At 49.7% G+C, this 25,819-nt stretch overlaps 1 protein-coding gene across 8 annotated transcripts in view; it reads right to left on the bottom strand.

Moving 5' to 3' along the window:
* Positions 1–20,806: 20,806 nt before the first annotated feature.
* ARID1B (AT-rich interaction domain 1B) overlaps positions 20,807–25,819 on the bottom strand; it is a 407,616-nt gene continuing 402,603 nt past the window's right edge. For all 8 annotated transcript variants that reach the window (XM_036886809.2, XM_036886812.2, XM_036886807.2 and 5 more), the window contains one exon: positions 20,807–23,906. In XM_036886809.2, coding sequence (XP_036742704.2) covers positions 22,182–23,906 — 1,725 coding nt within the window. In that variant the 3' untranslated portion in view covers positions 20,807–22,181. The remainder of the gene's footprint in view (positions 23,907–25,819) is intronic.

A 25,819-nucleotide genomic window follows, 5' to 3' on the forward strand; every position in this document is an offset into this window, starting at 1 on the left:
GCCTTGGAGGTGATGTTGGTCTAGTCTTTGGCCACTGCTGAATGTTTCTGTGCTCCGGGTGCTGTGCCAAGCATGTTAGCTGTGCCATCTCACTGAATCCACACCACCTCATGACATTGGTTGCACTGCCCCTACCCCTGTATGGCAGAGGAGAAAACTGAGATTCAAGTGGCTAGTGGGTCATAAGAACTGAAGCCATGGTGCTGCTGCCCACCATGTCCCACTGAGAGCAGGTTCTGCTGGAGACAGACTGCCCGGTCCCTGTTGCTGGTATATTGTGGCATAGTTGGGGCTTAGCTGAAGAAGAGGAAGGCCAGTGCTGTCATGCTTCCTTCAAGGCTGTCAGCTGACATTTAGCTTGACACATGTCCTGGCACAGAACTGACCTCACTTTTCTAGATGATCCTCTCTCTCTGCACTTTAGCAGGCTGAATGCAACCTACTCAGGAAAATAAAGCAGGAAGATGATTTTTCCAGACTGCTCTGAATCCTTGTGCACGTGATTTAACTGCACCTCTCTTTCCTTGGCATGAGTATGGGGGGCATAGCAATCAGACCACACTTCCTTTATGTGGCCCTCAATGCCTTACACACACTTTGACAGACACTTTCACTGCACCCTTGTGATGACCCTCTGTATCAAGGTGTTATCTTACTCCTGTTTACAACCAGGTCTCAGAGAAGTCAAGTGACCGGCCTCAAATCACACAGCCAATGCAGACTGTCAGGGGAGTGCCAAGAGGCGAGTGGACACCCAGCATCTCTGCTGACTGACAGCTGTGTGGTACACTTTCCTAGTGATCTGTGGTGGGGAGATGGGATGTATCCTGGTTGACTTCATAATGTAGCATGATGGAAAATAGGAATGTCAGACAATATTCTGCAACTCTTTAAGTTGCATTTTTTTAAGAGAATTTTTAAATGTACAGGTGATTATCTTATGCCTGGCTGGTTGGTACTCAGTACCATATGCACTGAAATGACCTCTTTCTAAAAAGTTAAGGTAAATATGGCAGCGTAGCAACTAACGGAGTGTTTCACACAATGCCTGAAACTATTTGGCTTGACTTTGAAAACGATAATTATTAATAATAACACATATTAGCTACCATTTGTTGTGCACCTGCTCATTGTGGTCAGGTTGAGCATGTCATCAGTTCAAGTTGTACACACCTGCCTGCCAGCCCCTCCATCCAGTCAGACTGGCCTGTTTGGCTGAGGACCACATCAAACTCTTTCCCACCTCAGGGCCTTTGCATGTGCTGTTCTGTTACCTGGAATGCTAACCCCTGGGCTTTGCATATGGAGGCTCCTTCCCATGTTCCCAGCTCTGTGAGCCTGTCCCTAACCATCCACCTAGACCTTTGAGATGCTTTTGCAGAGCACTGGGTTCTTCTCAGCAACAACCAGAACCCTTGGATCGTGTTATGTCCATATTTCTTTGTTTCCTTTCTCTCCCACTTAGGGTTGTCAGCTAAGTTACAGAATGTCCAGTTAAATTTGAATTTCAGATAAACAACAACTATTGATACTTTACACTAAAAAATGTTGTTCATTTGAAAATCAGATTTAACTGGGCATCTTGTATGTTTATTTGCTCAATTTGGCAACCCTATTTCTACTAGCCAAAAGGCTGCATGAAGGGACTATATGGTCCAACAATGTATTCTCAGGGCTTGGCTCATAGCAGGTGCTCAGGAATTGTTTTCTGAACACATCGAACAAGTGGCTGTGTGGACTTTCCAACCAGCCTGGCTGACACTGCAGCCTGTTCCCTTCTAGACGGTGCCCAGAGCAGCGTCTGCACCGCATGTCAGCACTGGCCACCCCTGACCCACAGTCGGGAGACTAAGGTCCAGAGCAGATCAGCAAAGTTTCCAGGAAAGCATCTTTGAGATACTTAAAACTGGGCAGAAAACACGAAAAATGGGAGGGAATGAATCTCAGGAGACAAAACTAGACCATTGGTGCACCTTGGTGATTTGGGGGCAGATCAGGCTTTGTGAAATGGGGTGTGTGCAGGCGGGAGGTGACAAGATGCAGCTGGTGTGACCTCATAGGGACTGCGCATCCATTAGAGTTGCTCGTCACCATGGAGACCAGACAAATGGGCCAGACGGCCAGGGAAGCAGGATAAAGGGGCCGTAGGGACGGATGTTCAAGGAGAGCCAGAGTTAAATATACACGGTGGCCGAGTAAGGACTGGAGGCTGAAGAGAGCTGCCCAGACAGCCGCAGGAGGTGTGTGGGAGGAAGGAGGGGAAGTGGTAGTGTGTGCCAGACCAGCACTGGGGCGTAGAAAGACAGGAGTTAAGAAAAGTTCGAGACCCATGTCAGGCGGCATCTGAGCTAGACCCTCAGGAGGCCGTGTCTGCTGACACCCCGTGCCATCTCCAGGAACGCCCAGCCTCGGGGTTCGGGCACACACTCAGAGGCCCTGACAGTAATGCCAGGAGGGAATGGTCCCCAGGGCCACAGCCCTGTTAGCCTCCTATCGTGAGTTCCCCACCGGGGAGCTGGATAACAGAGGGGTCTTGTCAGAAACACTGCAAACTTGGGAGTGTCCTGGACTTGGTCTCAGCTATGAGGCATGAGCCGTGTCAGCTGCTTGTGAGGCTGAAGGGACCAGGTGCAGTGCAGCAAGGTGGCTCCTAGGCCAACACAGGTCCTAACTGCAGGGCTGTCTGTCTCCTTTTCCAGGAGGCTGAGCCCACCCCAATGGCAGAGGCTGAAAGTGCCAGGCCCTCCCTTTCCCAGCTCCCCCAGCAAGAGGTGGCCTGTGGTGTGGTCTCCTGTAGGTCTGGGAGTCTGCGGAAGGCTTTGGGAGAGAAGGTCCTCTTGAATGAAGACAGAACCCTCTCCCTCACCATCCCCCTCTTACTTTAGGTGAAGCGGAGGGCACAGAGCCTTAGCTGTGGGGACCACTTTGCAGCCTGAGGACAAAAGCCAACCAATCGTCTAAGAACAGGAGCTGGACCTACTACAAGGAGTTGGTCCTCAGCGGCCTCACGGGGCTGGAGGTCTCACCCTGGGGCCGCACCCCAGAGCACACTGCCTGAAAGGGAAACCAGCCTGAGTGCCTGCAGACAGCCAGTGTCAGTCCCCTGGCCACTGTGCCTGCTGCCCACCTGTATCCAGCCAGGAAAACAGGAAGCCCGCAGAGGATTTAAAGAGAGGGAATTTGGTGCAGGCATCAGAGGGCCAAAGGGAGCACTTTGGACGTTCAGGACCTGGGCTCAGACGGCAGGGGTGGCACGGAGGGGTGCAGCATTGCAGCCGCTGGGAGTTCAGGAGGAAGCCCTGGGCAGGCTGCTGGGCAGTGCCAAGGAGGGATGCCAACATGACCCCATTGCCAAGGCCCCGACCAGGCCTCCCAGGCCAGTGAACAGGGGCCTCAAAAGGCGGATTCACAGTAGAGCACGAGGTGTGGAGCTGAAAGGTAGCAGATATACCCAGGGGCAAGGCCAAGCCCCCGGGCCACGCTGCCTGGGGTCAGAGCCTCATCTGTGGCCTGGGACATACTCAGGTGCTCCAGCTCCAGCAGGGACAGTGACAGCAGCTGCCGCACGACCTGGGGCAAAGGGGGTACGTATAAAATGCTTCGCCTAGTGCCTCTTGCCACAGGCCGCAGCTCAGGGAACAGCTGAAGACGGACAAACGTTAAGTAAGTGAGCGTTCTTTGACGCAGACTTCTGGCCTCTGCGCTCTAAGACCTGCTGGGCTCTCACACAGGCTGACCAGGCAGGTCCAGGGGCAGGGCCAACACCCTTCTCAATGTGAGACTCCCAGCCTCTCCACTTCGTTCCTGCCCCTCGACAGCTGTTGCCCTGCAGGCCTCCTTATGCCCGAGGCTTACATGCCCAGCCACCTCTGCCTTTGCCCAGGAAAATCCTGCCCGGTCCCTGGACACCTTCCCCAGCACCACATCCTCTGGGCACCTCCCCTTGCCCCACTCAGCAGGCTCCTGCCTGACGCAGCTCCCCTCCTCCCCGCCTGCTCCCCTTCCCCGGGCCCTCTCTGCAGAGCCCCTGCAGTCCCTTCTAAGCCACCACCTTCCCCCTGCCCCTGATTTTTCCCACAGTGGCGCCTTTTGGGCTTGACTTATGTCTGCTCCTCGAAGACGCTCTCTCTGGCACATTGACACAGGAACCTCCTGTTACACTCTGCATGTCACCTCAGATGTTGTCCTTTATGACATGTATTCCCATTTGTAATTGTTTTTTCGTTTGTTCATTGTCCCCCCGCCTTCATGGAAGTGCCCTGGGGGAGGCACCCAAGGCGGTCGGCACACACTGTGGACACAGCTCCTGGTTCGCAGTGGACACCTGCCACCGGTCGTCCGTCCATCCGTCATCTGTCATATTCTAGGCATTTGTGTACAATATGTAATATCTATAACATTTGCATTATACATATATAAATAATAAATGACTGGCTCGCTCTCTTGGACTCCAGGTCACTTTGCCTGTCTCTAGTCATATTTTGTCATGATTATAACTATTTGCCTAAATGCCCTATTTATTGCTGAACACCCTCCTGCCAGGCCAGGAGCTGTGTAGGTGCCCGGCATGGCCCGGCAGGTGCTCGGTCCCGCCCTGGTGGCCTGGCCTAGAGGCAGATCCCCTTGTATCTCCCCAGGTTCTGATTCCCAGGCACTGCAGGAGGGGCCATGCCAAGCTCCCACCGTCACAGGCACCCCACGGGCATGACTGACCTTGTCGGAGACCCGGGCACCCCGCAGGCATGACTGACCACGTCGGAGACCCAAAAGCCCCACAGGGATGACTGTCCTTGTCGGAGACCTGGGCATCCCATGGGCATGAAGACCCAGGGGCCCCATGGGCATGACTCTCCTCGTCGGAGACCTGTGTCGGAGTTCTCATTTGTGAGAGTTTGCTCAAGGCATTTCTGACTTGAAAACTGCTTCCCCCCAGTTCATCTACACAGAAAACTGGAAAATGGTTTACTGAAGTTTAAAGAACTTTTAAAAACAGCTATGAGCCATCACAAGAGTCTCAGGTGATGCCAATTCCGAACCTCGACCATAATGTTTGTGAAAATTCCTGTCATTCTAGAAGCATTCCACCATCCACACCCCTGCCCCTGCCCCTTCCCCGGGGCTCCTAGCTTTCCCCGGCAGAGCCTGCAGCCACGGCAGCCACCCCTTGGCCTCTCAGAAAGATCCACTTCTTTCCACACTCTGAAACTGGGGGAGTGGCCTCTTGGCATCTAGAGGGGCCATTTGGTCTGCTATGACCCTGAGCCTGACCTGAGACATCCAACTTGGGGCTCTGCATTAAGGAGGCCCTCTGGGGACCTAGGTAGCCAGGCCAGGCTGTAGCAGGACAGGAGCCTGGCGAGTGACTCCAGGGGGTGGTGCCCTGGCCAAGGTGCTGGACCCCCATATCTCCAGCTAAAAACAAAGCTAATGCATTTGAGCCAGCTCATGCCTGCAGTTCTGGGTGTGCAGACAAATGACAGCACCGCAGGACTGTCTAGGTTTTTCTCTTTTACCAGCAGCACCCCAGCCACAGCCTTGACTTCATTTGTCACAAAATAGCTGTCCTCATGTCCTGAGAAGACTCCCGGCCTGGAGAGCCAGCAAGAGAGCCCCAGGCCTGCGAGCGGCGTCTCCGTCTGCCCCTAGAGAAGTGGGCATGTGCACAGGCACGCCGGGTGAGCTGGTGAGGGTTTTAGGCAGGTTAATTCAATTCCTAGACTGTGTTTTTCTGTTGGCCCTGGAGTACAGTTTGAAAAAGTAGTGCAGTGAAATCTGCTCCTATGAGCTTGAGAACCCCTATTTTAGGAAGTTGTGACCCTAGGCCCAGAGATCCACAAAATGGCCAATGGGAGAAAGATTCTTCCTGAAAAAACCCCAGTTCATGTATGGCACCCAGCTTTCCTGCCGACAGGACCTGACATGACCTGGCCGACAACGGTCATGAGGCTCCAGCCACAGCTGCCTGAAGCTAATGACATGTCGCAAAGGGATGTGATTTTAGTGGCCCCCTGCCCGAGAGCAGTCCATTCAGAGGCAACATCGGAAAGGGGGAGAGAGAGAGATTTGGGGGTGAGAGCGAGGAGTGGTGCTCATTGAACAGAAATTCACTTCTTTTGTAAAAAAATACAAATTAAAGTAACCAAATAAGAATTGGTACCCAAACCCTTTAATGATGGAAATTGTTAATATGTTGAAGGATATGCTTCCAGAGCATAGGCTCTGTGTGGGTACGTACAGGTGTATGAAAGGGCATTCACTGTTCTGGAATCTACTTTTCTTACTTAGAAATAGATTTTTGATGCCACAAAATTTGCACTTATATCTGAGTTCCTTCTGAGGACTTATTATTCTTTTAACCAGTCAGGGAGGCTGACCCCAGTTCTGCATTTCTGCAGCAGTTCACCGAGGTTTCTCCCTGCAAAACTAAGATGCAACTTGACCCTTCGCTATGGTTCTGGCTCACACCTGGGAGCCCGATGAGCAGAATGGGCTTGACTATTCAAGTGTGAAACTCCACCCAGGCACACACTGGAACTCAAGTTTCTCCTGAACTCTGCCAGTGGGTCTGGAGACCTGAGAGGGCTGCTGATGAGGGGAGGGTGACAGCAGGAGGAAGGTTTTGAGCTTTTAGCAATGACGCTGGGGACAAGAGGTCACTTGGTCCATTGGATTCATTTTGCAGATAGAGGGACTGAGGGCAGAAACATGAAACTAAGGGAGAGGAAAAAAAAGCAAAAAGTGACAAAGTTTTTTTTTTAATTACTATAACTCATATTCAATTTTTATAAAAGATTAATATGCAGCTGGAAAGATCAACAAAGGATACAAATAGAAATTTTCCAAAAGACAAAATGTGAATGAGTCAAGAACATATAAAAAACATTCAAACTTGCTGACGAAATGAAAAAAAACTAATAAAATATCTTTTTTTTGTCTGTCAAATTTGGTTGGGTAGTGGGGCGGGAAGGAAACTGTGCTGGCCGGGTTCACGGAGTTAGACTCTTGTCTACTTCCATTGGGATTTTCAGTGATGTGATCTCCCCAGGGTGCATCTTGGTGGTATGTCCAAATAGCTTTGAGTACAGTCATCCCTTTTGACACATTGTTTTTACAAATGGAATGGAATGGAATTTACCCTAGGAATTTATCTTAATGAATTAATTAGAAAGAGTCACAAAGATTTATCTTCTAGGATGTTCACTGCAGCATTTTTTATGATGGTGAAAATTTGGAAAAGACATAAATGTCCAACAACAGGGGATTGGTGAAATAAATGGAGCCCTAGGCAGTCACTAAGATTCAAATTTTACAAAAATTAATGACATGAGAAGGCTCACAATATAATAAATTTAAAATTTTGCTTATAAAATTGAATGCTTTATTAAAGTGAATATTTCTGGGTGCCAGAATTATAGGTAATTTTTATTTTTAATTTTTATCTCAACAATCCCATGCTTTTCATTTCTATAGTGGACAGAATTTTAACCTCTTAAGGAAAGAGGACACAGAAGGGGGCTGGGATGATGGCAGGGAGGGAGGGAAATAAGTATTTGTGAGGTTATTCTTTGCTGACTGCTGTCCCCCATTAGTTGTAGGGTCAGGAGCTCAGTGAGGGTGTCCTTCATGGCCCCCCAGCCCTGCAGTGCCCAGCACCCATGCGGACCCCGAAACTGGGCTGGAGTCCTATGAGTGGTGGGTGCCGGTGGGCCATGCAGGATAAGACAATGGCGTGGAGGAGTGAGGGCAGCCTGAAGTCCTGTTTGCATCTGGTTCGAGTAATAAGCAGACAATGAAATGGATTTGGGTGGTTTCTACACTCAGGGCTCTGCCACATCTCCATGTTCTGATTCCTGGGGCTCTCTGGAGTTTTGTTTTCCCAATATCCCAATTCCCTGTCCCCCATCCTCACTAGGGGGAAGTGAGTGGGAAGTATTTCCTCCTGGAAATACAGCTGGGTGAGACCGCCCTCCCTTCCCCACGCGCACTGGCTGCCTTCCCACAGGTCTGCCTCCACACGCGGGCAGGGGCACTGAGCCGGGAGCCAGGGCGGGGAGCCATGCACGGCAAGACAGTGGATGGGGGTAGCCAGGGAGAGGTGACAGCCAGGACCCAGAAAAGAGGACCAGGGAGCCCTGCAGTGGTGCCAAACACCCCAGATTTGTCCCAACCCTACAGACACGTCAGCCAAAGGCCATCCACCTCTGGGTGGGTTGTGGTGGCCACGGGGAGGGCCACAGTGTGGCAGGTCACACGGGTCAGGGAAGGCAGGCAGCAGGAAGGGTGAATTTCAGGTGAGGCGCAAAGAGGAAGCTGGAGCCTTGGCAGAAGACAGCAGTGCACGTGACCCCTCTTGATGCCATCCCTAGGAGGTGGGTGAAGGCTGCCCCAGGAAGATTAGAGAAGGGAACTTTGGGGACCAAATTCTCCCCGAATCTAAATCACATTAAAAATAAGAGGAAATAAACACATCTACCCTAACAGAAGTATGTTCCTCAAAGGAACCCCAGGGGACAAAACTCATGCATTCAGCCACGTTAACAGAACATGCTCTGTGCCAGGCGCCCTTCAGGCTCTGGAGACCCGGCAACGAGTAAAACAAAGCCTGTTCTTGTCCTTGCAGAGCTCTGGGTTTACTGTGAGCTCTGATGATATGGTGCAGATTAAAGCCTGAACAGTGGAAGAGAAAGGGGTCAAGGAGAGGGCCTGCTGGGAAGGGGAGGGGAGCTGCCTAGGGAGGTGGCAGCCACATCACCTGGGCGCAGGGATGTGGCTGCCTGAGGGATGGGCACTGCAGGGCCCCCAGCAGAAGCAGCAGCCTGGCCTGTCCCTGGGACGGGACGGGGGAGCCGACACTTTACTGGCTTTTGCCCATTTCTCCTGGTGTCCATTGGAAGCTGTCTAAATTCAGCAGAGGGCCCTTGATTGCCCTCTGGAAGGCTAATTAGTCCCAGAAATGGAGTGGGGGGTGCCTGCAGGACAGGGGAGCCATCCACTGGCACAAAATGGCGAGATAGCATGGGGCTGCCTTCTAATGGCTTTTTGAAGGTTGCTCACGTTTGACTGACAAAGGCCATATGCCTCCAGGGCTAGGGCGTTGGCCTCTCTTCTGAGCTCTTTCTGGCCTCTAAAACAGGTTCCTCTTTGCTTTGATTTCATATATGCAATTTTTTCAGCCTGTTCTGTAACGGGAGGAACTGCATGAACCTAATGTCTCATGCCAGGCATGGCTGACCGTGGCAGCCCCTCCTCACTCCTGGCCCTGAAGACCACCGGGGTCCCCAGCACAGCTGCCCAGAGGGCCCGCGAGGGAGCCTGGGCCCCTCAGTGGTGCAGCTCCCCTGCTGTGGTGCTCTGGCCACAGGGGCGAAGGCCTTAGGACAGCTGTGACCGGGGCCCCGGAAACCCCGGGACTCACAGACTCACGCAGCTGAAGGCCAGGATGGGACACTGGCCCTGAACAGCTGGGCCAGCCGAGGGCGTGGGCTGGGCGCCTGTCCCTGGGAACTGCTCCTGGGCGCTCTGCACCCCCACCTCCTGAGCAGCTGCTGCCTCCCAGGAAGGCCGGTGGGAAAAGCTGCTCCTTCTTCCTCCCGCCACCCCAGGGGAGCCCCGCCATGCGGCCTCAGCCCCTCACCATCACACACCCCCTCTGTCTGCATCCTTGGTAGGGCTGACCTCTTCTTCAAGCAATTCTGGCAACTTCTAATTGCTTTTTTCAGTCTTCTCTTGGAGAGTCACTTGGAAATCACGGACCCTGCTTAGCTCTGCCGCTGGGAAGGCTGGGCCAGGAGGACAAGTGTGCTCCTGGAGGGGTGAGGGGAGGGGCAGGAAAATGGGGAGCTGGCAAAGCTGTCAGGGGCTGAGAGTGACAGGCCGTCACCGTGCTCTGATGGCTGCCTGAGTGTTTGCTTCACTTTGTTGAAAACAACATCCTCTTCCTTGCCTGACACCCCAACACCTGCCTGTCCCTCTGCGTCCTTCAGGCAATGTCTTCACTCACTGCCAGGGTGCCTCCGTTTTCCCCTTCACTGGGAGCCCTGTTATTTCTGCTACCCACGCACTTGGCGCCTGCCCTGAGTCCTGAGCCCACCCAGGAGCAACTCCGAGCCCCCACGGCCCCCCACTCCACCCCCAAGGACGTGCCTGCATCCTCTGGAGTGCCACTCCCCTGAGGCACTGTCTGAGCCACCTGCAGGGCACACATGACCCCCACCACCCACTGTTGCTGAGCCGGGGGAGCCATGGGGACAGGGGCACCACAGGACTCCAGAGGAGGGTGACACGGGGAAGCGACGGTGCCCACTCTGCCCCAGGGCAGGGGTCCGCTGGCCCATGTCCCTCAGTGGCCGAGGCCTCCATGAGACTCCGATAGGAAGGTCTGGGTGGGGACTGGCGCTGGGGTACGGCCCGTGTGTCCCCAGCTGCCACCGACTGTGGTCCCGAACCATTTTCTGTCCTTCCGTTGATCCTCCTGATATCCTTCTAATACATTCTGTTTCTGCTTGAATTAACCTGATTGCTCCCCGGTTCTGCTCCCCCAGGACTGGGGCGGACTCCCTCACGCTGCTGTCTGCATGGGTGACAGGGGACCCTCCGCCAGGGAATGCCGATGGGTCCTCCTCACTCCCTCACAAAGGTCACACCTGTCGCTCTCTCCAGAGATCCTCAAGGGTTAGTCACTGGGGCCTCTTGGGCCTGTCATCACCAGTGGGGTCACTCCAGACCACCCCGTGTCCTCCCTGGTGACCCGTGTGTATGTCAGCTTCTCTGGGCAGGGCTGGCCACCGTGGCCACCACCCACGTCCACAGTCAGGGCCCAGAGAATGGTTTTTCCCCAGGAGGCAGCTCCTCTCCTCCTGCAAGGAGGGCTCTTCATTCTGGGGAAGCAGGGAAACGGGGAAGCAGCTCACAGATGGCCCTGTGGTGCCACCGAGGAGAGAGGAAATACTGCTTTTATCTCTGGAACAGTAAAATCAATAAATGAACAATAAGCTAAGGACAAAACATCCTTACAACTATGAACCGCTGTTTTCTCCATATCTTAACTGTACCGCTTTCAGTGCTGATTTCCTTGGAGCACCTCCGGGTTTCCACTCCTGCTCCGGCCTGTGTGGAGCACCCCCCAGATTCAGCTCTCAGGACTCAGGTCTGCAAGTAGGGGAGCCACCGTGCCCCAGGGGCACACTTAGAATGCAGTGTTTGACCGCTTCTCCAGTGAGGAAAGAGCAAGAAGGCGTGGGCCCGGTGGGTGGGCGGGTGAGGAGGAGACCACAGGGATGCCGGACTCCCGACCCCCTGCAGTGTCACCGGAGGGCGGGAAGGCCCAGGACCTCACAAAGACGCCCCATCCCACTTCCACGAGGGGTGATGCTGGCACCAGGTTGGAAAACTGGTCCACGTAAGCAACTATATCAATGAGGATATTCCATGACAATAATGCAGTAAAATGTAAGACCAATAGCAAAGGGAAGAACATAGGTTAAAAGTGAAACCACTTTCAAACTACCGGAGAGCCCCCCAAATCACTGATGGGTAGGAGGGGAAAAGGTTCTGCCAAGGGTAGTAAGAAACAGCGATGACAACAGAGCCGTAAGAACTGGAGCAATGCTCTGACAAGGACATTGGCGACCTGAATCTGTTTTACAAAATTAAACAGAAATGAAAATAAGTATTACAATGAATGATGAGCTCAAAAGTTCACGATTAAGCACCTAGCAGAGTAGGTGATCCGGGGAGCTGGTTCTCTGGGGGACAGAGCTCTGACAAGGAGGGCCAAGGAGGAGAGGGTGCACCCCCAGAGCTGGAGCTGAGGTGGCCGGACAGGAGGGGCAGGGGCTGAGCAGCCTGGGAAGGGCGCTCCCGGCTGAGCCTGCATCAGGGCAAGCTGAGAAGGGCGTGGGGCTGAGCAGCGACCGGGGCTTTTGAGGAGTGGGCACTCACCTCGGTCCCATCTCCTGGTGTTGGGGAATGACTTTAGAAAAGAAGAGTCAGTTCTATCCATCTTCATATGAACTTGGTGAGACAAACCCCAGGCAAACTGCTGGGCCCTGAGCAGATGGTGGAGGCGGGTGATGGCGGGGGTGTTCTTCCTAGGCTGGTGCGTGAGGCTCTCGGGGTCACCAGGACAGTGTCCCTGCCATGGCCCAACCAACTGTTCATAAGCCCCTGTCACCACGTGGCTGTGTGGCTCATGGAGGACGTGAGGGGCACTGCAGACCTGGGTACTCACCCTGGAATGTTCCGGCAGCTCAGACGGCCAGGGTTCAAGGCTCTGGTGGCCAGGAGAGGAGACCTGGGGATAAATAGAAGGCCGACAGGAAGACGGCTGTCCATCCACGGGGGATGTGCGCAGCGTGGGCCTGCTCCTGCTCGTGGGATTCTGGCCTTAGCTGAGGAGCTGGTTGGATGGGGAACTGGCAGCTTGAGATGAAACCTGGACTGCTCCAGAATCCTGGGGCCGAGGTGCTGGGCACGCAGGGTACAGGGCGCGGTGGGTCTAAGATGCCCCAACTCCAGGCTCATCACCCGACCCGGGGCCAGTGAGCACGGCTGCGGGGTAAGGCCGGCTTCCACCGCCCGCTGACGCCTTGGCAGGGCGGAGTGCGCCCGGCCCCCTCCCTCCCCCCAGCCCCCGCGCCCCAGGCCCTCCGGCGGTGCCCCTCTCCCCGTGGCCCGCGCTTCCCCACCCGGCGGCCAGGGCCACCGGTCGGGGTGCAGGACAACCCCCGGGCCACACCGACTGCGGGCGACTGTCCCCTCCGTGGGCCGGCGGTTTCTGAAAAGCAAAGTAGGTTAATTTTTGCCTGATTTAAGGAAGGCAAGACCGCCGGTAGTTGAGGACTTCGCCGGGCCGCTGGGAGGCCGGGCCTCACGTTCAGTCCGAGGAGCACCGCCCGGGGGGCGCACACAGCGGCCGGGCCCTCCCACGGCCCTCGGCCCCCCGGGCAGGCGCGGGGCTCGGCGCTATGCCCCCCGCCGCGGGCTCCCCCGGCGCCCGCGGGACAGGCTGACGCTTCGGCGCGGCCGCCCTGCGCGCGGCCCCCGGGACGCCCCGAGAGCCCCCCGCCCCCGGGCGCGCCTCCTGCGCCTGCTGCCCCGCCGCCCGCGTTCCCTCCTCTGGCCCCAAAGCGCGGCGTGGCGGCGCTGCCCCCGAGGCCCTGGGGCGTCTCCTGCCTCCTGCAGCTCTGGGGTCGTGGCTCTCGGCCCTCTCCCCACGAGGCCGGGTCGCAGCATCTCTGGGAACTTCCCTCCCTGTGTCGCCTCCCCCAGAGACCCTCTTTTGCCTGCCTCTCTGCCCCTAAGGCCGCTCGTGCTTACACTGGGTCCACCTGGGCAAGCCAGGATTAGCACCTCGTCCTAAGGGTGGCTGGTAGCAACCTAACAGCCCCCCAACCTATCAGAGGTTCTGGACTTCTTGGGGGCCACTGTTTGGTGGCCACATGGACTGCCTGAGGTCTATAGCTGTCTCCCCAGACCACGCCTTCCTCAGACTGGCCTGCGCAGCCCCTGGCACCCCCATTCTGAGTGACCCAGGCCAGGGCTGAGTCTCCCTTTCATCTGCTTTGCCCACCCACCTCACCAGGATCCACTTCGGTACCCCTGGGATCTGCTGTGCATTTCAAAGGCTGCCCCCCCTTCTTTAGCCCACAGCCATGGCTGTCACTCAGCCCCCAGCCCCCTGGCTGGAATCCACAGCCCCTAATGGCTTTCACCCTCCAGTTTCATAACTCAAGAGTCCCGTATACAGTTGACTCTTGAACAGCACAGGTTTGAACTGCAGAGCTCCACTTATATGCAGATTCAACAAATATACTGGAAACATTTTTGGAAATTTGTGACAAATTGAAAAAATGTTTTCTCTAGCTTCCATTGTTGTAAGAATACAGTATACGACACATACGACATACAAAATATGTGTGAATCGACTTGATATTATCAGTAAGGCTTCTGCAGTAGGCCAGTAGTAGTTAGGTTTTGGGGGTCAAAAGTTATACATGAATTTTCGATTGCACGGGTGTGGGTACCCCTAATTCCTGTGTTGCACAAAGGTTAACTGCAGATCTAATTTTTAGTACCCACCAAGGCCAGCTTTCTTAGGGGGGATGCAGGGCTCTGTGGTCTTGTTCTTGCTTATTTCTCTGGTCTCATCTTTGGCACCCCACCCAACTCCTCCCTCAGACCACTTCAAAAGATGTAGTTGAACAATTTTGGATTTCTCTAAAATCCCAGAATGCTCAGGGATGTTTCATGACTTCTTCCCTGTAATAAGCCCTTGGCCTGGCAAAGAATGCCTTCTCCTCTTTTTAGTTCCATTCCAACTCAGGCTCCTACAGGAAGCCTTCCCAGGTTGCCTCCTCCAAGCTGAGCTGGGTCCCTCTTCTGTATCTTCTGTCCATGTCTCTGCAACACACATCACACTGAATGGTTCTTACCTGTTGGACGTGTGGCCCCAAGTAGGCACATGATGGTGCTGTTTTCAGAATGAGCAGATGCTGTGGTTTATTAAAGACCCGTGACGCTAGGATTCTGGCTTTGTCCGCTCTGTTATGCTAAAGGGAATGACACAGACAAGGTGTATAGAGTGAGCAAACTCGGGAGTTGAGGTCCCTGCACTGGGTTGTGGGAGAACACAAGGAACCCTGCTTGCCTGGCAGGCTGGGTCTGGCTGGGTGATGCCCACCCCCATGCCCTCGCAGGGTGGGAGGTTCAGAGCTCTCTGTTCTGCGGTTAGGAGGGCTGGTGAGTGGCAGTGGGCAGCTTCAGTGCAGCTGAGTCAGGAAGGATGGGAGTCCTGGGAACTCTCTCCAACAGGGTTCCACGAGAGTCTATTTTTACATTTGCTTTTGAGAAAACAGAAAACAGGACATTGCACCTTCACCTCCATAAAGGAAGCCAGGCAGGAGGATTTGAGGAATGTTCTCCAAAAATTTAAGTTCAATACCCCAGACAAGCATGAGATTGTGAAAACAAATTTACAGGCACTTGCAAATCTCACCGGTTAACAATGGCTCTTAAAGACAGATTCTGGGTGAACGGGAAGAGATGCCAGTTCACATCAAGATTTGATTGCTTAGTACTCTGAGCCCCCAAACTAATATCAAATTTAATTTTTGAAAACAAGGCCCACCGAGATGAAATTCCACTAATTAAGAAAACCTGTTTTTTCTTTCCAGATGCATTCCAATCTTCTATTACCCACCAAAGCAGACATCAAATGTCAAATGTGGGGAGAGGGGATTGCACGTAAAAAGTTGGCTGAGAGAGGCCTTCACTCTTCAGCTCCCCTTTGGAATTGAAGCTCATTTTGATAAATCACTATGGCTCTTCGCCATCAGGAGTCTTCTCCCTTCAGATCTCACGGCCAAGAGAAGTGCCGGCCATATGCTCACAGCACTTGGTAAAAAATACACTGAACCAACAAAACAAAAATTGCACTTATGGGTGATTTTTTTTTTATCATGCTAGTGTATGCATCTTACATGTGTAAGATAACATGTCACCATTCCTGCCCATGGGAACAAACAGCCTCTCATATAAGACCCTCATTTTAAAAGCCAAGATCCAAACATAAGCAACTGGTGTCCTCCCTGTATGTCCCTTGTCACTTTTCTTTCCCTCAGGTATCTTTTGAGTTACAATTGGTGACTGATAAGTGCAACAGGGAAGATCATGAAATTAAAACGCTCAATATCGTCTGGCAGGGAGGGCTCCACAGAGGTCCTTTATGAGGTGGAATCCTGACAGTCCCCAAGCCAGCGAGGCCTCCAAGAGGACCTAAGAAAAAGAGGGCTGAATGTCGTGCCATTTCCTGCTGGGAAGACCCCTTCTCCGGACGGCTGAGTTTCAATGTTAGGAGCCAGCTGGGGTTTGGTTAATTCTAATTTCTTATCAAGTATCATCTATGAAAGCCCATGGGCACAAGTGTACTTACCGAAGACATTTACATCCCATTACCAGTTTTGTGGTGTATGCGAAGGTCCTGCGGGGCAGGTCTGACCTGCCGTGGGCACGTTGGTCCTTGGTAGAGCACACCTTGTGTCAGTAGGGACACACTCCTGAGTTGCTCAGGGGAGTCACACAACCCTTGGGTGTGAGAAGGGAGGCCCGGGGAAGACTTGGAAAACAGACTTGTCCCTCAAGCTGCTTACACCAGGGAGTGGGGGACAATTACATGTGTGTCTCTACATGTAACACAGGCGAGCCTCTTGAGGATCATGAAGATGGCAGCAGTGAGGAGACTCTTCGAGGAGCTTGTCATGCGGAGACAGAGCATTGCCCAGACTTAACTGATTTTGGTTTGAATTTGGACGATGTTCCTTGTAATAGAGGCACAGATGTAAAGTGAGCATGACACTACGTCTTGCTGTGGTTTTGCCACAGGAAGCCGCCACTCCTCTGCCCCCATCTGTGGCCAATGTAAAGCATGGTTCCCTAAGTCCCTATCTCCTTTGGGTTTCGTGTAAAGCTGGAAACATTTCCTAGGCAAATACACATCCTTGGGAAGAGAGGTCTGAGTTTGGTTCCGACCGCTTTGCACGGCAGCCCATGCTTCCGTTTTTGGAGAATGGGTGTTAGGTAACGTTCCATACCAAGGTTTCTATGAAGAACTAATAGCCCTGAATTTCTTTCAAGTGCAAAAAAACACCCAAATGGGAAGTCATCACCACTTACCAGGAAGCTGTGTTATAAATGCTGCTGGTTCTTGCCTTAAGGGACTGCTTTTGTTTGGATAAAGGTATCTTCAATAGCTAAATCCAAGCTTAGGTTCCTTAGGTCTTGGGGAAAATCTAGTTGGTAGAACATACAGTTCCTGGGCCAGCAAAATACCAAACTTATGTGGATGATCAGAACTCAAGCTTCATTTATTTACCTGACCTTAGGCTTACACGGAAGTGAAGAGCTTCCTGAATTCCACTTCTACAACCCAGGAAATGTGGCCCCCCTCCAGCTCAGTGTGAATGAAGACTGTAGTCGCCTTTCTCTAGCGGAAGTTCTCTGCTGTGTGCATCAGATGAAAGGGGATAGCAAATCAGACTGTCGTCGGCCACCTGCCATATTTGACCCTTGAAAGATGCTAATAGCCACTTTTTTTTAATAGACGGTCAGGACAGAGTGAGTTTATTGCATGACTATATTCCAGAGATTTGCTTCTCCCAGGCCTGAAAATTAAAGGTGAGGTCTTCCACCACCTTTGAATGTCCAACACCCAAAGCTGGCATTCAACAGCAGAATCACCCTGGCCATCAAACACAAGCAATCAATAGACTAAGCCTTTATGGCTTCTACTAGAAAACCAAAAACAACAAAGTCATACAAACTGTGTGACTGGTCATGAAAATGGGAAGATACCCCCAGGCCAGATTTTAAGATTACATGAAATATTCTTTAAGGCATTTGCCAAGGTCAAGTGTGTATGTATATGTGTGCTTAGGATTAAATGTACAGTGATTGCTTAGGTCTTTATTTGAAAAAGATTATCTAGTTTATTTACCAAATTTAGGTCTTTATTTAATTATCTAATTTAATCCTCACCAATCCTGAGGTAGGTTTTACCCCCAGGTTACAGGTGAGTAAACTGAGGTCCAAAGAATTTAAAGTACCTCGGCTCAAGGTCTTGGAGATAGAACAAGATCTGATGACATCTCCTTCAATGAGGACATCTCCATTTCAATGTAAGAGGTAAAAATACACTGTGGATAAGTAGGAACATGGGCATTTGAAGTCAGGCAGGATCTTTGGCTAATGTAGCCACAGCTCTGCAGCGTGTTTATAAAATGATTGAAAAAAGATCCCAACGTTAATTAAGTCAGGAAATGCCTGGGATAAACAGGCTTCTTTTCTGCAGGATTTCTCAGTCTCTAATATGATGATATGGATTATAGATGGCCAAGAGGAAGTGCTTTTTTTTGAGAGCTCTTCTGTTTCTTAGAATATACTTAGGGGGAAAAAAAAAAGCTGGGGTAAAACTTCAAGTCCCTGAAATCAATTTCAGGAAAAAGGAAAATAAGTCTCATACTTTTGGGCCATATTTGATGGTCCCAACTTCCCCTCAGGGGCTCAGATATTTAAATCCTGAAGTGAACTAGCTTGGTGATTTGACTGGCACTTGAAGGGCTGCATGCCCCAGGTGTCACAGAACAGAAGCACAATGTGCAGTGACTTGGGGACAGTGTGGGGCATGGGGCACTTAGGAAGAAAAAGGCCTTGAAGAAGGTCTTGGGCAGTTTCAGTCAATTCGTGGTCTTCTAAGGCTTATCGGGTCACCCAGGGTCACTGGGAGCTGGGCCTGCAGGGAGATGAGGAGCCCAGGTTCCACAGTCAGGCTACAGTTTGTTTTCCCTCCGCTCCAGAGCCCACAGCACCCTCGCACACAAGAGCAGGAAGGGAGCTGGAGGCTTCGGAGTCACAGCTTGGCGCTGGCAAGGGCTCAGGGGCCGGGCCCCAGCTGGGACCTGATAGAGTTTTGTTTATTTTCACTCCAGAGTTCTTCTTCCTACACTCGTTTGCCACAGCTAGAGCCTCAGTTTATTTTACTCAACAAAAACAGACTAAGTACTCTCCATGTGTCAACTTTGTATTTGAAAGACTAGTTGATTCCCCTCAGCAACTGACATTAAAGACCAGAACGTAACTGAAATGGGGTCTTTGCTCATTAATGACTCCTCAGAGCCTAGAATGGAGTTTGGTGCATAGTATGTGCTCAGTACATCTCTGCGGAGTTAATGACTAAGAGGACATCCTGGCAGAATACACACTGCCACTGAACACTTGGAGTGTTTGTAAGAGCTTGGCCGCGAGGCTCTATGGGGCTGCTGGTGGGGGAACGGAGGGCAGGGCTGCTGGGTGGCAGGGCCTCTGCTCTCTGGGGAACGAAGTGAAACGAAACTACCCAAGAAGAAAATGGGTTGTTTGGATGGTCATTTTGGCTCATTTGTAACACCTTCTCTGCTTCCCTGCAGGTGAACAGATACAGGAGCAGGTACATGGGGCTCTGAAAGAAAGACTTCCAGCCGCATTTTAAATGGATGGATTGCAGGGCAAAGGCCATTTTCTCTTTACACAAGAGGTAGCGGCTTACATCGTATCAAATTGCTCATACCTTCCTTTAAAAACATGGTAACTTAAAAAAAAAAACGGCTTAACTAGCTTTTGAATAGGCCACATTCACCAGTAAGAACGGACTCTCTGTCATCTGTATCATTCTCAAACAAAACATGTGAATAGTTATTTCTGAGCACATGCCACCCAATAATCTCTTATGTGACATTAAAAAAATTCACTCAAATACCAACAGATTCAACTTTATAGCACCATTCCAAAATACTAAACTTTCTTTGCACCTTTATTTTTATCTTTTTTTTTTTGTACACATTTAAAGTATGGGCATCCTGTAAATTTCTGAAAAGCCTCGTAGGAAAAAAAACAACTAAATTTGAGGACAAAGCAATAAACTCAGTTTGTAGGCAAGATGATGTCAGGCAGGCTGTAAGTTCTTCATGGGCTTCGGTGGTCTTGATTCTGGGGTGAGAATGTAGAAAGATGCTAAAGTCTTCCTGGATTTTTCTAGAGGTTACGTTGCGTATCAGTATGTAAAAACTTGTTGCTCAATGGTCAGACTCTAGGTTATTGATTACAACTCAAACTGTGAAAAGAATAGTCTTTTGTAATGATTTTACTCTTTTGATTGACAAAAGAATTGGAAAATTAGATAACTTCAAAGTCTGTATACACCTCTTATTCACACTCTGTAAGAGAGAGATTAGAATCATACCAAATTCCCTCTCACGAATCTCCGCAGTGGAAGCTCAGAGCACTAAAATATGTTCTTAGCAAGCAGATGTAGTTGAAGTAGAATTATAAATGGGATTTTAATTCAGCACATATTTGGCTGCACTTTTATATAAGAAGACTGTATGACTAAGTAATGTGGGAGCTGATAGGTGATGAGGACTGCTTGCAGAAGAAAGGCTTTTCTCCTGACACTGGAGTCACATTTCATATGCCGACTATGGCTGCACGCTCTTGTCTAACCATCCGTGTGTTACCGTGCGTCATGTGCACCCAGATAACAGATCTAGCCAAAGGACTTGGAATTTCTGAGTGTGCTGCAATTGGTAGCATGATGTGAAGAGGTAGAGTCGGAAGGGTGTCCGCTAACAGCTTAATTCTGCAGCAGTTTCAAAGAAATTGTTACACAATAACAGTCAATGACCCAGGAAGGAAAAGTTTAAATCAGAAATGACTAGTATTAAAAAGCTACTGTGCACCAGGTAGGAAGGAATATGAGAATATTAGTATGCCCTGAATAGAAATAATCACTTTGCACTATGTACACCACATACAATATAACATATATTCTTTTTAACATTGCACAATATAAATATTATACACGTGGAGTAAACTAAATGCAAAATAACTCTGAGGCACACAGAAGAAACATGGAGTAGATAGAACTCGGATGAAAATTAAGACGGGGTTAGTAAAAGGCAGAGTGTTACACCGCCAGGCTAGCGAGCCCACTGCAGGGCTGGCAGCCACCTCCCATATATACTGAACGTTCTCACACATCAATGTCATTAGAGCTGATTGCTTCCAACAAAGACTGATCAGCTAAGTAATTTGAGAAAATCAAACTGTTGCTCCCCACTCTGAAGTAGGTAACCCCTATAGGTCCCTCCCAACCTCAGGGTTTCATGATGAGGGACTATGTTAGTACAGGGTTGTATTTCCCCTATTTCTTGTAAATAATATGGTTACTATGGAACCACTTTAAGGAAACTAGAACAGTATTCAAGAACACCCATCACAGTGCTTAACAAGATTTAATGTACATTTATTCTTAACATGTGGAACATATAAAGATTTATATTGAATAAATGATATTCATTAAGCCAGAGGAAAAGGAGGAATTTACATCAAGTTTTTCTTTTTTTTTTTTAAACTACATTATCTTGAAATACAAATGTGGATTCTTGTCACTGAAAAATCTTTGAAGTTGTGTTTCTTCCTTTTAGCTTTATTTTTTCTTTTTTGTCTGTACTGGTAACCATTTTCTAAATCAATTCATATGTAACCACTTCCACACCTTGATTCGTGAAGGAAATTGTGTGATCAGCTGCTCTCCCGAAATAGAGCATGACTTTATACATACAGAAACTTGTACATTACCCTCTTTTTTGTTTTTGTTTTTTTTGTATTTTTTGTATTTTTTTTTGTTTTTTTTGGAGATATGGCCCTAATGAAAAAATATATAAAATAAAAATAAAAAATTATTTAAATCTACCATCACTTTGTAGTTACCACATCATGAAAAAGAAACTAAAAACTTTGTACTAAAAAAAAAAGAAAAAAAAAAAGAAAAAAAATGAGGGTATGTTTAATGTACAACTTCTATATACATCACAGCCCATAGGCAGTAAAAAAAATATTTAAAAAATGATTAAAGGAATTGTGAAGAACTGTCATGTGGAAGGTCAAAACGACAGACAGCAGACATGACCATAGTGGTGAGGAAGCAATTTCCATAGATCATTATCAGGTATGTATTTTCAATCGTAAACAAAAATATTCTGCTTCTAGCCTAATTTAACCATTTTCTTGTGGAGAAACCGGTATCACTTCATAGTCTGACTACTGACTGACACACCTCCTTGAGCCCCTACACCTACATCTCTAGAAGTTTCTATTGCACAGAGCTTTGGGAGATGGGATACAGTTTTTATTTTTTCATTATCTGAAGAATAACATGCCTAGGAAATTATTAAATTTTCACCTTTCTGCCTCAGTGTGGTGAAATATTCCCATCTTAGAATCTTTTGCCACAATTTTTTTCTTTAAAGTCAATTTGCTTCCCCCAAAAATGAAATACAACATGGAAAAGAATGTTAAAAAAGAAAATGTGTGAAAAACAAAAAGTGACCTTTGAATGCACTAGACAGTAACTTTGGTTAAAAATAAAATTAACCCAAAAGCATGTACTTATACACACAGACAGCAAATATTAATTTCATAACTGTTCGAATTAATTATTTCTTTAATTCCCAATTGGTAAATAGTGAATGGGGCAGAGGAGCAAAGATTTTCTTTTCCTTCTTCCTACGCTGGATAAACAAGAACAGAAAACAGCCAGTTATATGGGAGCCTCTAAGTCTTCACTCACACATGCTGCCTTCTCACTGATGTCATAACTGCCCGATCTGAAACAGTACATCACAGATGACAGACGCAACCAGAGAGTTCAGGACGGCCGATATTGAGATATCCAGCAATCGGCCCTCGTGCAGAAGGAATTCCGAGCGGTTCTCGTCCACTCGGGCCATGGCCAACAGAGCCTTGGCCGCCCTGCACATCATGTCCACGCTCGGTGGCTCTAGCGGTGGGGGCTGCATGTGCATGAGGTTATGCTGGCTCTGTTGATACTGGGCCATCGTGACCCCATCCTCTAGAAAGCTTATCAAGTTCCCAATGCTTCCCTTCTGCACAGCTATTGCCCTAGCTGCCAGTGCATCCCCTTGGGCAAGGTTCGATAAAAGCGCCATGGACATTTCTCGACAGACTGGGTTTTTGCGATCCCCAACGTACCTAACTAACGTAGCATAGAATTTCTCCTGACGACTAAATGGAGGCGTGGCCAAGATCAGGTCCACATTGTTGTCCTGGATACTGAGTTTACAGAGGGTCTCCAGCACGAGTCTCTGAGGCGACAGGACAGAATTGGGCCCCACGGTTGGAAAGGGGTCCTGTGCCTCTGCAGATGGGCACACCATCCAGTGCAGCAAGCCATCCAGGATGGGCAAGCAGATGCTTTCTGTGTAAGCAGACAAGTCTAGCTGCCCAGAAATGTTGGCTAACGTGACCAGCGTGTTATCCCTTAAGACCTCGAGGCAGTCCCACCACCACTCCTCCTTGCTGCAGGCCACCCCTTTGTCCTCAGCCTCCTCTTTCTCATAGGTCTGCGGCGCTCGTTTTCTCTCTGGATGCTCATGGTGAAGAAGAATCAGCTTTCCCAGGATCAGCACCAAGCCTGGATGTTTGGACATTTCGGCGTCATTGCCAGGCACAAACGACAAGCTACGGACAATATTTGACACACAGATACAGCGCTTGGCCAGAGAATCCTGCCAGTGCGCGATGGTGCAGAGGGGAGTCTCGTCTCGGCTCCGCGGCTCATCCTCCAGCAGCTTGATGTTTCGGTGGCTTTTGGCTTGATGTATACCGAAGGGAAACTTGCTGCTCTCGGCCTGGGTGCCGGGGTTCGCCTCTTCGGGCAGGGCCCCTGGCCGAGCAGACAGGACGTCATCAATGGTTGCAATGATGCTTTTCTCTTGCTGCTCTTCGCAATCGCCTTTTCCGTCCTGCTCTTTCTTTCTGCCTGTGGAGCCCGAAGGGGGAGGGGGGCGCCTGCGGGGAGGGATCTCCATCTTGCTCTCAAAGTGAGTCTGGATGTGCTCGGTGGTGTCCCCCCCTCCAAGCTGCCAGTGCAGAAGCCCGCTGCTGAACTCCTGGACGCGGCCCAGCCTGTCGGACCGGTCCACCACAAACAGGTTGTTCTTTCTGACAATCTTTATCGGCAGCTTGTCGAACTTACTAGCTTGCCTGGGCCTCTCCTTCGGATCTGCCACGGCGTCGGGGGTGGGCAAGGCCACGCTGCTCTTATCCTCAGCCTCTGCCTTCCCACCGGCCTCCTCCTCGTCGTCCTCCTCGTCCTCCTCGGCGTCGGTACATTCAGCATCTTCGTCCTCCTTCCCCGAGTCGTCGGCCAAGGACCGGCCGTGATCTTTCTTCACTGCATTGTTATCAAGTGCCTTTTGGCTGGGGTCTCCCACTTCATATTCCATAAGAATTCCAAAAATGTCAATCAGGCATTTTCTAAAGTACTCTACTAAAAGTTCGAGAAATCCGGACAACTAGAGAGGGAGGGCAAGAGCAAGAACAGGCACAATGTCATGACATCAGAGGTGACCGAGAAGGGTAAAAACCCTGACCGCCAGCGATACATGATTCCCACGTCTGCATTCCCATTGGGTGAGGCCACAAGAAACTGCGCATTGGTCAGAACTACCTTCCTCAACGGACACCGTCAACTAAACCCACGCTCATCCCTTTTTTGCCACTTGCTTCACTGCACCATTGACTTGAACACTCACTTGCTATTTTCGTATTTCCAATACTGCCAGTGAGGAGGGCTTTACTGTTCTTCATCTGTGCTTCTGATTTAGATACCATGCACTCCTTTTTGGAAGACTGGGAACGTGTGCTTTATAAACTCATTCACCCAAAGTGAGTCTGTTCTCCTCTATTATTTATCTGGGACTTGCTTGCCTGGTTTTTTATGGTTATTCTTAGGATTTTATGGCTATTTTTGTCTCAGGTGCCACAGGTTACTCTAATTTACATTCTTCATATATCTTTGGGAGAGGATAATCTCAGCAATGCAGTAGCTCATAAACACAGAAAATTAAAAGCGAATCAATTTAGTCCCTGATAAATGAATTAGAATGCTTTATAGGATGCAATTTTACATTTCAGTTATCATAACTCTGGCTGAAAGACAAAAGCTACTATGAGAACCAGTTGTTTCCTTTAAGCAAAATGTATCAAGAGAAACAACAAAACTCCATGAGTAGCAACTGCCCAGCTGCCCCTCCCCAGCTCCCTCCCCTCATTAGGGATGATAAAGGGTAAGTGCCTGATAAAAACGATCCTTTCCTGACAGGCCTTCTGAAAGTCAACCATCCTTGTATGTCCTGCCCTCAGTTTCCTGAATGTGGGCTTCCAACAGTTATTAAGAAGTAAGGCAAAACCCCAGCACCGACCACGAAGTACTTGTTTTGAGAACACAAAGGCACAGTTTTTCAAGTGGAGGTCTGGGGGTTCCCCTCTTCTCCTTAGAGTCCTCTTGTGCCCCAGTGCAGGGGAAAAGGGCAAGTTGCTAAAGCAACCTGGTGTGAAAATGTGTGAACAGCAGTTCATAAGCGTGAGAGTTAATTACTTTAGCATAGGCAGTCTAACTTTTTTAAATACTTATTTTCTGTTAGAATGGACTTCATGTAATGTTTATGACCATATTAATACACTTCCTATCAACTGAAAAATTGCCTTTCAGGGCTACAACTCAAATGAGGGAATAAAGAGGAAGTAGAAGATTCTCGTTCTGTTTCTATAGAAGCAAGGGAATTAGATGTTTTGGATTTTTCACCAAAGGCAGAGAGTTGTTCATACACAATAGGGAAAATTACCTTTTCTCATTTTTGTTTGTAATGTTTCTTTAAAAGTTGGCAGCCCAGTCAACTCTTGGGCATTTTTCCTAACCCCCAGCTCCCCTTCTCTCTTCCGTGATTATGCTGGAAGCTACTTTAAGCCTAGTGTGGAACAAAGGTGAGTTTTAAGCTCATTAAAAGTATAGGTATGTATGTATGTTATTTATATTGAAGTACAGTTGTAAAGTAGGAGGCTTTTAAACAACTGCTTCAAAATAACCTGGATAGAGGCAGAGATGGGGGGAACTGACTAAGAAACAAGTTTGGCCATGAGTTCCTAAGTATTTCAGCTAAGTGATGGGTATGTGGGGGGTTCATTAAACAGTTCTCTCAACTTGTGTGTGTACACACACACACACACACACACACACACACACACACAGAGACATGTATCTTATACGCTCTCTAGAATGTAAGACTTCCTCTTTATTAGAAGATGTTAGGTGCCCCTGGAAAGTAGGGCAACGTCCTCTGACAAGCTATGCCATATTCAACATTGACCACAGCTATAACTTAATGTCACATTTGTGTTAATTCCCATTGACCTGCTAATATTCATT

The sequence above is a fragment of the Manis pentadactyla genome, chromosome 12 (genome assembly GCF_030020395.1).
Source record: "Manis pentadactyla isolate mManPen7 chromosome 12, mManPen7.hap1, whole genome shotgun sequence".
Taxonomy (NCBI): Eukaryota; Metazoa; Chordata; class Mammalia; order Pholidota; family Manidae; genus Manis; species Manis pentadactyla.